Source organism: Cyprinodon tularosa, unplaced genomic scaffold, assembly GCF_016077235.1.
Source record: "Cyprinodon tularosa strain WSP-4 unplaced genomic scaffold, ASM1607723v1 ctg381, whole genome shotgun sequence".
Lineage (NCBI taxonomy): Eukaryota > Metazoa > Chordata > Actinopteri > Cyprinodontiformes > Cyprinodontidae > Cyprinodon > Cyprinodon tularosa.
The window spans coordinates 246,163-261,331 of NW_024039098.1; the positions used below are offsets into that span (position 1 = coordinate 246,163).

The 15,169-nt window shown below is 39.8% G+C and overlaps 1 protein-coding gene across 1 annotated transcript in view; it reads left to right on the forward strand.

The window, feature by feature from the left end:
• The window catches only part of LOC119791157 (membrane-associated guanylate kinase, WW and PDZ domain-containing protein 2-like), a 172,715-nt gene that overhangs the window by 149,277 nt on the left and 8,269 nt on the right, over window positions 1–15,169 (forward strand). Inside the window, exons 17-19 of the mRNA XM_038297085.1 lie at window positions 588–792; window positions 2,537–2,689; window positions 8,408–8,546. Coding sequence (XP_038153013.1) covers window positions 588–792; window positions 2,537–2,689; window positions 8,408–8,546 — 497 coding nt within the window. The remainder of the gene's footprint in view (window positions 1–587; window positions 793–2,536; window positions 2,690–8,407; window positions 8,547–15,169) is intronic.

A 15,169-nucleotide genomic window follows, 5' to 3' on the forward strand; every position in this document is an offset into this window, starting at 1 on the left:
GTTGGTGTTTAAGCTGTAAGGCACTTTAGAAAACTCATGTGAGCTTTCCCTAAAATGTTTAAGCACAGTTTACTTAGTTTATGCCCAATTTTACTTAACTGAATGAAAACAGGAGAGCTTTAGTCTGATTTTATTTCTGATGGTAAGAAAATGTCGATTTCTTTATTTTCACAAAGTGTGGCAAACATTTGATTTAAAGTCTATATTTTATTTCTGCCTTTCTCCATATTTCCTCTTTTTTTTTGCAAACTTCAATGTCATGTTCACTCTCCATCGCACTCTCCAGCCTCACTTCCTTCTTAACATCCCTTTACTCTTAGAGACTACTAAATCATTCAGGATAGATTTATCGCATCTTTATAAAGATCTGCTCAATATTTCACCAGGAGCTACAAAGCCTTAAACTGTCGCTGCCATTGATATTTTTATTAACATTTGATGGATTTTTTTTCCTGGTGAAAAAAGGCTTAATTTCCTGAATTAAGTCATTTCTTCTGGTTCCAATCAAAGATAAGAAATATTCATTTTCTATCGGGAATATATGGCTTTATCTTGGAGGTCTTCTTTCAGTCCGGGGTCTTTGTTAGTTACAGGTCAGAGGTTAAGGCAAGACAAGACGTTAAACCTGATATCAGACAGCCTCCTTTCACGGATTACCGGCAACCGCCGGTGGATTACCGGCACCCTCCTGTGGCGGACTACAGGCAGCCACCCACGCTGGACTACAGGCACCCACCGCTGCTGGATTACAGGCCATTCGCCATCCCAGACTACAGGATGCCTCCTGTTCAAGTAAGAATACATTCATTTCTCACATAATGGATTACTGATGATGATTCTTATTCGATTTTTTCTCATTAATGTATCAAACCAAAGTATTTAGTGTTCCATTTTCCATGTTTAGAAAAAACTTTTTAGTTGTGCTGTTTGCTGTTAGTCTAACACACAATTTTCCCCTTCCTTAACCCCTATCAAATACAAAAACATTTTTGCTTTCCATATGTTTAAAAAAAGCTTCAAATGAAGTCAGCGTCTAGTTCAAATGGTTTCATTCATTAGAGATTTATTCTGTTTTTGCTTTTTTGTCAGATTAAAATATCAACTAATGGTTAATATCAGGGGGATATCCGGCACAAAAAGCAGTTTTTAATTGTACCTTTATATATAAAAGGAATAGTACACCCAAAACATGATTAGCCTTCATTTTCTACTCACCCCCATGCTGAACAACACTCTGGAGTACTTTTTTGATATCTCAAATGCATCTGGAGATCTGGGAGGCTTCTTGCTGTCTGCTGACATTCAAATAATGGAGGTCTATGGTGACCGAGACAGAAAGGTCCATAAAAGTCCACAAAAAACGTTTCAATATTCCTCCATACTGCTCGTCCAATGTATTCCAAGTGTCCTGAGTGGGTAGCATCCAGAATCTACTCGAAACAAAGTTATTTAGAATGTTTTTAGAGCATAAACAGTAGTGTATAGGATTTCCTAAAAGCGCGTTCACGAGTCTACGGAAACCGCGGCAGACCAAACCAGATGAAAGTGCGCATTCAGCTCGGCAGAGAACTCATGCTCTTCCTCAACACTGAAGTCCTCAGACATTTTTCTTTCGTTGTTTCTTTCTTTGCACAGGTAAACAGCACATTTCTTCTTCTACGCTTGCATTATCGGCAGAGCAGACGCTGAATGCGCATTTTCGTCTGGTTTGGTCTGCCGCGGTTTCCGTAGACTCGTGAACGCGCTTTTAGGAAATCCTATACACTACTGTTTATGCTCTAAAAACATTCTAAATGGCTTCGTTTCGAGTAAATTATGGACGCTACCCACTCAGGACACTTGGAATACATTGGACGAGCAGTATGGAGGAATATTGACACGTTCCGTAAAAATTCAAAAAATATCCACTGGACTTGGTTTTCAAGATTTTAAGACGTTTCGCCACCTCTCCAGGAAGCTTTCTCAGTTAGAACTTTGTCAAATGTCAGGAAAAAAAAATATCATCAAGTCCCTTTTTGTGGACTTTTATGGATCTTTCTGCTATGGACCTCCATTATTTGAATGTCAGCAGACAGCAAGAAGCCTCCCAGATCTCCAGATGCATTTGAGATATCAAAAAAGTACTCCAGAGTGTTGTTCAGCATGGGGGTGAGTAGAAAATGAAGGCTAAACATGTTTTGGGTGTACTATTCCTTTAAGGGAATGCCTTCTGAAACAAGTGTCCACGTAGGTTAAAAAACTTTAACTCTCATTAAAAATATTTTGCTCTTCGTCCAAAAACTTAGTGTGAATATATAACTCCTCATTTATTGTTTTTTACCCTTTTTTTTATGGAAGCAGAGTTCACTACATGCATAAAGTCTATTTAACGATATGAAGTAGGTAGGCAGTATCAAGTCACAGACTTTGCATCACACTGATCTCAGCTATCACTCCCAAAGTCTTGATACCATTTCTGCTGTGATCATCTATTTCACGACATCTTCATGCAAACATTCACCTGAATCTCACTTTGTCTGATGGGGGCTTGTTTCAGCTCACGCAGGACTTTGATTACTTCACGGTGGAGCTGGAGAAAAGTGTGAAGGGCTTTGGTTTCAGCATCCGAGGGGGGCGGGAGTACAAGATGGACCTGTTTGTCCTGCGGCTGGCGGAGGACGGACCGGCCATCCGCAACGGGAGGATGAGGGTAGGCTTGATGATATTTTCTTTCCTGACATTTGACAAAGTTCTAACTCCCTCTTAAAAGGTTAAGCTGCTCTATCTTTCTGGATTACATGGCAGTCACTCAGTGTAATTGTGTGATGCTATCAAAGCCGCTGCAGCAACTTTTCTCATGTCATATTAAAACCTCAGGGTTTTTCACCTCCCATGTTTGTCAAACTCATCTCTCCTCTACTCACCATCGCATTTAGCTCAGCTTAAAGCGTAACCCAAGAGTTTGCAAAGCACCCTAAAGTAGCACAGAGCTTAAGACGCCATAAAAACACAGAAGCAGTCTGTACACAGCTGATGCGTTGACTTATCAGGCTCCATCTCTGCTTTGTAAGTTTTCTGATTCACGGCTGCCGAGATACATTAAAACTTCCTCTGCGGCATTTTTTTCTATCCATCAACCAACTCGACCCTCTGCTCTCTGCTTCCTTTTCTTGTATGTTTTACAGCTTTTGTGCTTTGGGCTGATAGCCTCGGCATGATCTACATTGCTTATCTGTAATGAACCTGTCAAAGATAATGTGTGCAAAATGCCCCCAGGGGAGGAATTACTCTCCCTTCTGGATGCTGCAGTCAACACAGTCCAGCGAGCCTGGAGGGAGGTAGGCTAGCAGGGAGGGAGGAATCCCTCTGGGGGGCTACTTAAAGTCAGCTCACAAGCTTCTGTGAAATATGATCATGCGGTAATATGCACCATATTGAGCAAAAGTCTGGAGCTGTCCTGAAAAATATAACTAAAACACTAGTTTGATGGTCAGACAATTAGAGCTCAGCACCAACCAGAGGATTTCAAGTGTTTATTCATTTCAAGATAAATACTGGACAAATAACAGAGCCCCTCACCCTTTTTCTGAGGTGGATTCCAGCCACTCTATACAGGAAACCTATTTCAGCTGATTAGGGCCCCGTCACACCTTGCCTATTTAGCCAGCATATGCCTGACGTCCCAGAATCTCCTAAAACGCTGGCATACGCTGAACTTTCTATGTATCTTTCAATTATGGGCATAAAAATTGAGTATTCATAAGTGCAGAACTTGCGTCCAGCGACAGCCTAACTTATGCATGAGGCACGGCAGTTACAGGAGAAGAATTCACAATTCTGACTGAATTCTGACCATAAAAAAAGTCACAATTCTGAGAAAAAAGTCAGAATTCTGACTTTTTTTCCCCAAACTAAACTGAAATAAAATTAAAAAATCAGTTAACTTTTTTTTTTTTACAGTGGCCCTAATCCTCTTCCGTACTCTTCAGAAGATTTTTAACCTCTTAAAACCCACTGGGTTGCCGGGGGTAATAACTCAGAACGCATAAAATTCCCCCTGTAAAATTTTTACCAGCAGGTGGAGCCATTGCGCGCAGCTCCAAGCTGACACCGAAAGTTCCAAATCCCACAGCTCTGGAACTGTTTTAGCTAGAGGTCTGACATTTTCTGCATTTGTGGTCGACATGATGTAGAACAAATATAATACAATAAAACTAGCTTTTTCTCAAGAATATCTTTATTACTGCTGTTCAAAAAAGACCTATCATTTCCGAGAATAAAAAAAACAACTTTGAGTCATGTTTGAACTGATACAAGTTTGTCCGTGTTCTAGTCACCCAATTTTTATTTATATATTAGGAAACTAGAAGGTGTTAGCTTTCAAATAATGTAATTCACATGTAATTTGGGTTTACAGTTCCTGAGCTATTTGCTTTTCCATTTGGGTATGCAAAATAGGCGAGGATTACCCAAAATGAGGTGGATGCATTAGAGTGTCTTCAGTCAGAGGCTTCTCCAGATCCAGTGAAACACAGACCACTACAGAAGATCCTTCCTGCCTACAGCCACGTATTGGTTACTGCAACATTTAATATCCCTTTGAGATTAATAAAGTGTCATTGGATCGAAGAGGGCATTACTGTGTTGCCAAAGCAACAACTTATTTCCTTTCCCATTGGAGGGAAGAGGCCGTCCCATTCTCATTTATAACCCACACCTTCCATTAAGGCGCCCTCCACAGCTGTGAGTGTGACTTCAGTGGGAGCGGCACTCGATAGTTAGGGGTAGTGCTTAGCGGTGCTGTTTGGGATCGGGTCCAAGTCTTGGTTCTGTGAAACAGGCCCCAGGTTGGTTACGATGGCCTGAGAACAGCTTTGCATCACCGAGTAATTAGCTGCTGGTTTTACTGCCGTCCTCCAGTCTGTCATCTGGGTGCAGAGAAAACCAGTCAGCTTTTTAATTTCAGTAAATTAGAGCAACAAGTCCAAAGAATTGGAAGTGACTGGCTGTTACTTTGGCTTTTACTACTTTAAGACACACAGAGGGAGGAAACTATTTATTCCAAAGAGCCCAAACTGCTCAGTAATGATATTTGATGGAGCGTTTAGGGTTAAAGTGCCAGAGCAAATAATTCCTGCTGATTTTATAACTGTTCTGATGTACTTATAATAATAACACTCACTTAATTTTAATCTTGTGTCACTTAAGTTCAGCATTGGCATGATCTTTATTCAACATATATTTCCCTTTCTCCGCTAAGATGAAAATTGAGATTGCTCTGCTGTTTGGAGGTCAGGTTTAATGAGCAAATCGTCCTGCCGTCCTCCCCTTATCCGCCTTTCTCCAGACTACCGTAATAGTACCTAATATCCCCCCCTCCCTCCTTTGAATCAATCCCCCTTTTGACTTTTAAATTGCTGTGAACATTACAGGATGAGATCTCCATTTGTTAGCATAATTGTGCTTCATCTTTTGTCCTGTTCCCGATGAATCCCTCCCATTAGTCATGCTCGGAGCGGAGAAGTGTCTTTTATTGAGCTGTTGCATCTCCGGTCTTCGAGAGACGACGTCCTGCCACTTTTTAAGACGTGTCCTTGGTCCAACACACCTAATGATCACCTAATTATTTAATTCAGGTGTGTCGCAGCAGCGGCCCTCATGGACTGGAGCTTCCCTTCCCTGGCATAGAGGGTCCAGCTTTGAATAAATGTACTGCTGGCCTAGGAGCAACATTAAGGGAAGGACCAGACCAGCTTTATTTTAATTAAATTAGTTTTACTACATTTAGTATAATATAATAATCAGATTAAATTTATGTATTTATGTAATTGTTCATGATTTGTCATGAATGTATTAATTTGTTATATGCAGTGATGGGAGTAACGGCGTTACTAACGCTGTTAACTTTTTTTAGTAATGAGTAATCTAACTAATTACTTTGACTAACTATAACGCAGTTCCCATTGCAGACACCCCGTTACTGCACGTTACTCAGGTCGCACAATGAACCTTTTTTCATGATAGGACTCGTGCGCGCCTTGTCATGAGAGAGGGGAGGATGAGAATGGCTGATGTATAGTGAGATTCCGTCTGTCAGTTGGGTAGGTGGGTGTTTCTGCTGGCGGGTGTTAACATACAGCACACACAGAGAGATTTAGAGTGAGGAGGACTCCAGCAGCAAAACGGCGTTTTCCAGATGGAAATACCGGTGTTACGTCGAGCTGCGTTTCCCCATCAGATACGGTTTCCCCTGCATCTCCGCACAGCGCAGGCGGCACGATTCACCACGACAGGAAATGCTCATGCTCGCTAAAGGCGCGTAACAGCCGCACTGTCATGGATGGATGGATGGATGTAGGTATGTACACTCACCGGCCACCTTATTAGGTACCCCATGCTAGTACCGGGTTGGACCCCCTTTTGCCTCAATTCTTGGTGGCATAGATTCAGCAAGGTGTTGGAAGCATTCCTCAGGGAGTTTGGTCCATATTGACATGATGGCATCACACAGTTGCCGCAGATTTGTTGGCTGCACATCCATGATGCGAATCTCCCGTTCCACCACATCCCAAAGATGCTCTATTGGATTGAGATCTGGTGACTGTGGAGGCCATTTGAGTACAGTGAACTCATTGTCATGTTCAAGAAACCAGTCTGAGATGATTCCAGCTTTATGACATGGTGCATTATCCTGCTGAAAGTAGCCATCAGAAGTTGGGTACATTGTGGTCATAAAGGGATGGACATGGTCAGCAACAATACTCAGGTAGGCTGTGGCGTTGCAACGATGCTCAATTGGTACCAAGGGGCCCAAAGAGTGCCAAGAAAATATTCCCCACACCATGACACCACCACCACCAGCCTGAACCGTTGATACAAGGCAGGATGGATCCATGCTTTCATGTTGTAGACGCCAAATTCTGACCCTACCATCCGAATGTCGCAGCAGAAATCGAGACTCATCAGACCAGGCAACGTTTTTCCAATCTTCTATTGTCCAATTTCGATGAGCTTGTGCAAATTGTAGCCTCAGTTTCCTGTTCTTAGCTGAAAGGAGTGGCACCCGGTGTGGTCTTCTGCTGCTGTAGCCCATCTGCCTCAAAGTTCGACGTACTGTGCGTTCAGAGATGCTCTTCTGCCCACCTTGGTTGTAACGGGTGGTTGTTTGAGTCACTGTTGCCCTTCTATCAGCTCCAACCAGTCTGGCCATTCTCCTCTGACCTCTGGCATCAACAAGGCATTTCCGCCCACAGAACTGCCGCTCACTGGATGTTTTTTCTTTTTCGGACCATTCTCTGTAAACCCTAGAGATGGTTGTGCGTGAAAATCCCAGTAGATCAGCAGTTTCTGAAATACTCAGACCAGCCCTTCTGGCACCAACAATCATGCCGCGTTCAAAGTCACTCAAATCACCTTTCTTCGCCATACTGATGCTCGCTTTGAACTGCAGGAGATTGTCTTGACCATGTCTACATGCCTAAATGCACTGAGTTGCCGCCATGTGATTGGCTGCTTAGAAATTAAGTGTTAACGAGGTGTACCTAATAAAGTGGTCGGTGAGTATATGTATCTAGGTAGGTAGGTAGGTAGGTAGGTAGGTAGTTTATAGGCCCATCAGATAGCGTTCCCCCCTGATGTCATTTACGTTGAGTTGCAATAAATGCTAAACTCTCTGCAGGTTCTTGTCTTTGTCGTCCGCTCTATTCAGCTGGCTTTGGAAACACACGGCGAGAAGGTGGGGGCTAGGTGGTGAGGGTTACAGGGGCGAAAAACACAAAAGTAACGCAATAGTTACTTTTACTAGTAACTAGTTAATTTTATTGTGGTGTAACTCAGTAACTCAGTTACTTTTTGTAACTAGTAACTATAACTAATTACTTTTTTCAAAGTAACTTGCCCAACACTGGTTATATGTATCCCCCACCTACCTCTTTCATTTTTGCAAACTTAAGGATGAAAAATCATGTTAAGTCATTTTTTTGTGTCCATTTGCATCTTTGTAGTCTTATTTTTGTGTTTTTCTCAATTCTGGTTTATGTTTATTCCAATTTTAAATACTCTGAATCCATCCACAAAGAGCTGAGGGCTTTCTTCTTTTTTTAATCACAATTTTGCCCCAAATTAAGCTTAATCTCATCTTTCACTGGATTAAATCCCTTTAGACAAATTCCAATAATTATAAAATGAATGTTTAGTTTGTATATGAAAACTCCAAAGCTGTTCTTTTTTTATAAATTTGTCTCACATTCCTTCCAGTTTGGGATATTTCTAGATGTGAAACACTTCCAAACGTATTGCAATAATACAGGAAAGTCTTTTCCCTCCTAGCTGGCTAACACATTGAGCAAAGAGCGCTCGCTGGGGCTGAAATGTCTTCTCCTCTCCATCTGATTCTTAGGACTCCCTTATCTTCCTCTCTGCCATGCAGGTCGGGGACCAAATCATCGAGATCAATGGAGAGAGCACCCGAGACATGACCCACGCCAGGGCCATCGAGCTCATCAAGTCTGGGGGCAGACGGGTTCGTCTCCTCCTGAAGAGGGGGACGGGGCAGGTCCCGGAGTACGGTGAGTACCAGGAGGACAAACATCATCAGCTTCATTTCCCTCTAATAACACTACAAATTTATTATCTTACCGTCTGATAAAATACAGCATGCATTTATATCCATAATAATCTTTTTATTGTACTCTTGTATTCTTTAGTCTTAATAATATTTGCTTCCTTTTCTGACTTGACTAACACTAGTTTATCTTCTGTCCATTTCAGTGATCTATCACTAATTGATTGGTCTAGGTTGTTACTTCCCCTTCTATAGGAATGGTATCTTCCAGTCTCTCCATGTGCATGAAAAGTGACAAGCATGGCTCCCCCTATTTCTTCCTAACGGGCCACTCTTAAGACACGGTTTGTTACCATACCAATGTTTTTCTCTTCACTTAACCCTGCCTTTCTGTCTTGTGCTGCTGTTGTTGTTTTAACCTGTTACAACACTCAGAACACCCCCCAAAAAATTCTGCAAATAAACCTCAAACCTTTATTTCCGTTTGTGGGATAATCAACAAAGCGGCGGGAGGTTGTAAAAACACGTGAACGTAGCTCTCCTCATTACTGAGGCGTGAATCAGCCTCCAACGGTTCTCCACGGCGCTAAAAACAACCTGGACAACACGAGCGTTCAGCGGGAATCAGCTGGAGATGCATGTTAGATATCATAGTGGATTATTTACAAAGTAAAAATCAATGCACAGCTTGAGCCAAGCGTGCGAGGGGAGTTTTTATGCAACGCTGCTGGTAATTAGGATGCGTCACAGACTCCTGCGGCTTCTTCATCATTTAAAGGCTCACTTGCATTTCAGAGAAAGGTCATTTTAGTTTTTTATTTGCTCCTTTATGATATTAAGTCAGTAGAAGTATTAAAAAGATTGCCTGTAGGTCATTCCTCTCCATCTTAAATTTCTTTTATTCAGTTGAATCTTTTCAGATGTCATCTGCATTACCTTCCCCTTTAGGTGTAGAGGTAAGGGCAGAATTGGAACTGACACCCTTAGATGTGGGTTTTATTCAGAATTTTATTTTTTAAAGACCATATCTGCATGCTGGAAGGTTATTAAGGGCAAGCTGTGTACAGTTTCAACAATTTCAGGCCAAGGACACGCTACACAGCAGCGCTCAATGGGTGTAAAATTCATAATTTTTCAGCTTGAATGAAGCTTTTAAACATGGTGGATCGGTGCTAGAATAACAGACATCCTTGGCTTTAAAAAATGAGAATCTAAATAGTTTAAGCGATACAGGCTTAAATATAAAGAAATGCTCCTACTAATCCTTACACTGGAAATACATCCAAATCTAGATAAGTCATTTTTTCTTAAAATAAGTGCATTTGTTACATTTAAAATAAGAAAACACAATTGCATTGTCTTATTTCAAGTGCATGGTATCTAATTATCTTATTTTAAGAGTAAAAATACCAATTCTATTTGCAAACTATCTCATTTACCTGCTCAAATTAAGAGTAAATACACTTAATTGAAGACATTTTCACTTATTTCTAGATTGTTTTTGCAGTGTATTTATATGTCTCTTCAATGAAAAAAATCCAAATCTAGATAAGTCATTTCTTTCTTAAAATAAGGGCATTTGTTCTCAAATTGAGGAGATAAAAGAGACATTCTGCCAATGGAACAAGACAATTTACATTTAAAATAAGAAAACACAATTGCATTGTCTTATTTCAAGTGCATATTATCTAATTATCTTATTTTAAGAGTAAAAATACTCATTCCATTGGCAAACTATCTCATTTACCTACTCAAATTAAGGGTAAATACACTTTATTAAAGATATTTTTACTTATTTCTAGATTGTTTTTCCAGTGTTGATGTGGACTTTTAACGGGGGGATCAAATTTTGAGGTCTTGGCTTTAGGAAATGCTTTCAAGCTTCTAGCATGACCCTCTAAAAGCCTCCTAGGTCGGCCACGTTTAAAATTAGCCAGTTATTTAAATATACTGTAAAGCCTACCATGACTTAAAGTTAATTTGTCAGTCCTTTTGATTCACTTTGACAAAACCTCCATACATTGAGTTTAAACACACAGAATTAAGCATCTATAACTTAAGAATCAGAAAGCTAGTTGAATATTTGAAGGAGCCATAATAATCTATCAGCAATCCTTTGTGTTTTTTCCAGCCGATTCATTTGCCTGAGCCTAGACATAAATAGTGTGTGGGCATTAATCACTTCCAGAAGGCAGGAAGCTGGATCTGCAGAGACGTTATGGCTGCAGGTGGATTTTTGTAAATGCCGTAAAAAGATTTTAAACAGGGCGTTATTTAAATGCAGGCACCTGCTGTCCTTTCAGCACCTGCCACCTGAACATTAAAATGCATCTCAGGGAATTAGGGCAGAGAGGGTCCTTGTTGCTCTAACATTCAGCAAAATTTGGGTCAGACTTTGAATTTAAAATAAATACTTTTAGTAAATATTTCTCTGTTAGCATATTTCCATTCACACGTTTGAGTTAGAATCGGAGCTGTAGGGCTCACAGTTCACCATCTACTCACAGCTAAACTTCCTGAGAAAATACTATCTCATCCATGAATATTTAATGTAAATAACACTCAGCTTGTGCAAAATCTGCTCGTAATAAACAGCCTCGCACAAGCAGCAGCAAATAACTTAGTGGGGAAAATTTGATACAATGCTATTTATGTAAGTTTCTCCACTAATGATGGAGATATGTTATTTTCCTGCAGATAAACTTCAGCTGTGTGAGACTGAATCTGAAACAGAAATGAGAAAAATCCCATTTTATAGTATCCTTATATCGAGTGTTCATTTTGTTGCATCAGACAGCAGGAATTCTGTGTTTGCATTTCTAGAGGCATCCCTGTCCTCCACACGTTACAGGTCTAAAACGCAACTGTCCACATTATTTTTCAATCAAACTTGAATTTCTCCATTACGGCTGCAATGATTAGCTAAAGCATCATTTTTAAAGAAGAAACATTGCAGTGTCTCTCAATAATTCATTTTTTAGTGGTAGACAGTTTGAATCACATGCAGTTCACTTAGGTAAATATCCAGATGCTACAATGGCCTAGTCAAAGTCCAGACCTGAATCCAATAGAGAATCGTAGGAAAAAACTGAAACGGCTGTTTAGAAACACTCTCCATCCATCCTCACTGAGCTCCAGCTGTTTTAAAAGGAGGAATGGGCAAAAAGTTTCAAATATCCAATACATTTTTTTCCACTTCATGATGGTGTCCCACTTATTGTTGATTCTTTACAAAGAATTAGAATATATCTTTATGTTCAAAGCCTGAAAATGAGGAAAAAGGTTGAAAAGGGGGGCCGAACACACGGCCCTGTACTTGCTAGTAAATGTGACGCAATAAAGAACTATAGAAAATACCTTAGCTCAGTAATTATAATAAGAGATTTCTGCAATGTTAAGTTCTATTTTTTTTTGTATTATTGTTACGTTCAAAACTGTAGGTTCATGATAAAAAGAAACTGAGTCCACACAGAATAGGGTTTTTTGGCTCCTGCAGGAGGAGAGAGCCACGTTCAGCCACATCTTGCTCTCTCTCATGGGTCTCCTCAGCAGAAGCCTTTTATTAACAGTTTATAACATAATAGGGTGGGTCTTAAACAGAAAACCCAGTCATGATTGAATCACAGCAGGATGCAACCGTGTGACTTTGCCTCATGACCTAATGATTGAATCACAGGATAGCAGGATGCAGGTCACAAAAGTCTACGACCCTCCTGATTGAATCACAGCACAGAAATGTAGCATAATTTTATAATCATAACTCTAACAATTATATTAAACTCTCCATGAAATTAAAAGCAAATAAATGATTTGATCATCACAATGTCGATTTAGCTCTCCATACTTGAATTTATTAAAAACAATCCACTGGACTTTGTTTCCAAGTATGAAGACGTTTAGCTTCCCATCCAGGAAGCTTTTTTAATTCAAAATGTCAGGAATAGTGTTGAGTTTGTAGTTTTATACATTAGCCCATCAAAACCTTGTTTTTGTTTAGAAAACATGCAAATTGAAATGGAGGAAGGGGTCCACCCCTTTAGAATTGGGGTCATTTGGCTTCTTTAGTTAGCCTAAAATACCTCATGCCCATCTAAGTGTCTGAAAGTGGGGGTCATTAAAGTTCAATTCCTTTTTAAACATTTAAAATACTCTTTCTATCATGATTTGGGGACATTAAGATCTAAAGAGAAGCATCATCTCCTGGTGAGACGCTGTAATTCGGGGAAAGGCTGGAGTCAAAGTAAATAAAATATGCACGCCCCAGAGAAGGCCAGTGGATGGATGTTGGAGGTTATTTTGCTTGGAGTTGCAGGGAAGTGGGCAGCAATTCTGCTGGCTTTTGACCAGGAAGGGCCATTTTAAATGGTTGCTACTGTATGTATACATATATATATAAAAAGAAATTAGGTGATGGCAGGATAAAGAAAAAGTTCACTGGGAGCGTTAGGGAACTGTGGCCGCTGTGAAGCTCTCTGTATAAAACTACTCAATAAGATGTATATCAAAAGCCAATCTGATAGTGAATGTCTTTCATGTGCAAGGAAGAATTAAAGTGTTCGGTTTGATCATTAAGGGTGAAGCTTGTTACGTTCTCAAACATTTGTACTTTTTCACTAGATGGCAAAAACAATAAGAAAATAAATTTGTTTCTGAGAAGCTGCAGTTGTTCCGCTCAGATGCTGACCTGAAATTAAGCAGCAACCCTTCCCCAGCCAGGCCATCCTGTTACTTTTAAGTTCTCCTGCTCCTAAATGTCTGAAAGCATGTTTTACAGGAGGCTCCTTCTTCATTAACTCAACTGAAAATGTTTGAGGGGTGTAGTTTCTCATTTAAAAAATGATTAACAGTTTAAAAAAAAAAAAAAAAACTTCTGCTAGCGGTGCAATGCATCATGGGATATCTTGCTGCACACAGCCGTGCCCCTTCAGAAACCTGCCATCAGACCAGGTCCAGATACCGGTGACAGTAAATGGCAGAGAAGATAAAAATATCCAAGTAGTTTTTAATCAAAACGCAGCCGGAGCCTCACTCTTCTGACCAGCCTGAGGCTTTTTAAAGCCATTGGAATGAAGGATATAAACTGGTTTTAGAGCTCTGGCATTTCCTCAAATGTTTATGACACTACTTCAATGTTCATTGAGAAGTGTGAGCTGCTGCCTCACCTGTAGCTACTTGGTTTAATAAAGAGGAATAATAAAAATCTACTGGAAGTCAGTTATAAAGTGGAATAATTATCAGAGATGAGGACATTAAAGCTTAAACAGCTATTACTCCGAAAGTTTGGCATTTATTGGACAATATTACAAAGATTTAAATTTCAAGAAAGAATGTATTGCATAATGCAAGTTAACATAACCATTTGATGTAGAAATAAAACTACTATTTATTAAAGGAAAAGTCCGGTCAGCGAGGAATCATCAGTGGATCAATATTTATACCTAAAACTGATATGTTTGTGGTGATGTAATGAATATAACGTTAATCAGTAAAAATATTTAAAAAAAAAATTTTGGTCGCGATCACTGATTCTGGGAGCGGCCATTTTTGCCCAAATATAGTAACCCCTCCCTCCTGCCATCTTCCAGCAGTGACGTCACGGTGCGGTAAGCCTAGCGCCATTCTCCCCGCTTTACAAGCAAAATCAATGGGAACTACTAGACACATCTGCAATCAACAACAATTATTGAAGATTTCCAGAGGACTTCACCATTGAAATTCACCAGAGCTATAGTGAAACTGACAATGCCCACGTGCATGGCAGCTGGATGTTGGAAAACATCGGGTAAAAGTGAAAAAAAGAGAGTTACTCCACCTTTCTGATTCCTGATCTTCCACGGACGGGTTGGTCGTTGGATCGCCAACTTGAAGAGGGAGGATTTGCCATCGAACTTCTGGCCAGAGAAAAAAAAGTAATATGTAGCCAACATTTGGAAGAAGAATGTTTTCAAGATGACTTGGATAATAGCGCGTTGTGACAAACACCAGATACAGCACTGGGACTTGATCAACAGCCGATACCGCACCGTGGCGTCACAAACCAGTAGGTGGCAGTAGTGTTCTTTGACAAACATGGATGCCTCCAGTAAAGCACATTCAAATGAAAATTACGTATAATTTATTGAACAGTATGAAATAATTTCATATTCAAAGTACTTTCAGAAGTTTGAATATAAAAGAGACCTACAACCCATTTCACAAAGCACATTTTCTGAAAACTCCAACAGAGTTTGTTTAAACCTGCTTTGTGAAATGTTTTATATTCCCTCCATTTTCCCAACAGTTTATTTTATTTATTCAAAGTCACTTAACAACAAATGTGATCTAAAGACATTTCACAAATAAATAATTTAAATCCAATTAAAAAAGACGGATTCGAGTTCAGTTTGATTAGGAGACAATGGAGTCTAGTTTAGTTTATTATTTAAAGTGTATAAAAAGTAAAAGTTGATTTAAGAGATTGTCAAGACTGGGCATTCACAAAAAAAACTCAAAACTGAAGCGCTAATAATAGCATTTTCTATGTAACAAAACAAGTAGGAGGTGAATTGTTTTAAACTTTTAGGGGAAAGGCCCTTTATAATATATATTCAATATTGGCTAAAATTATATAAAGAACCAACTAGTGAA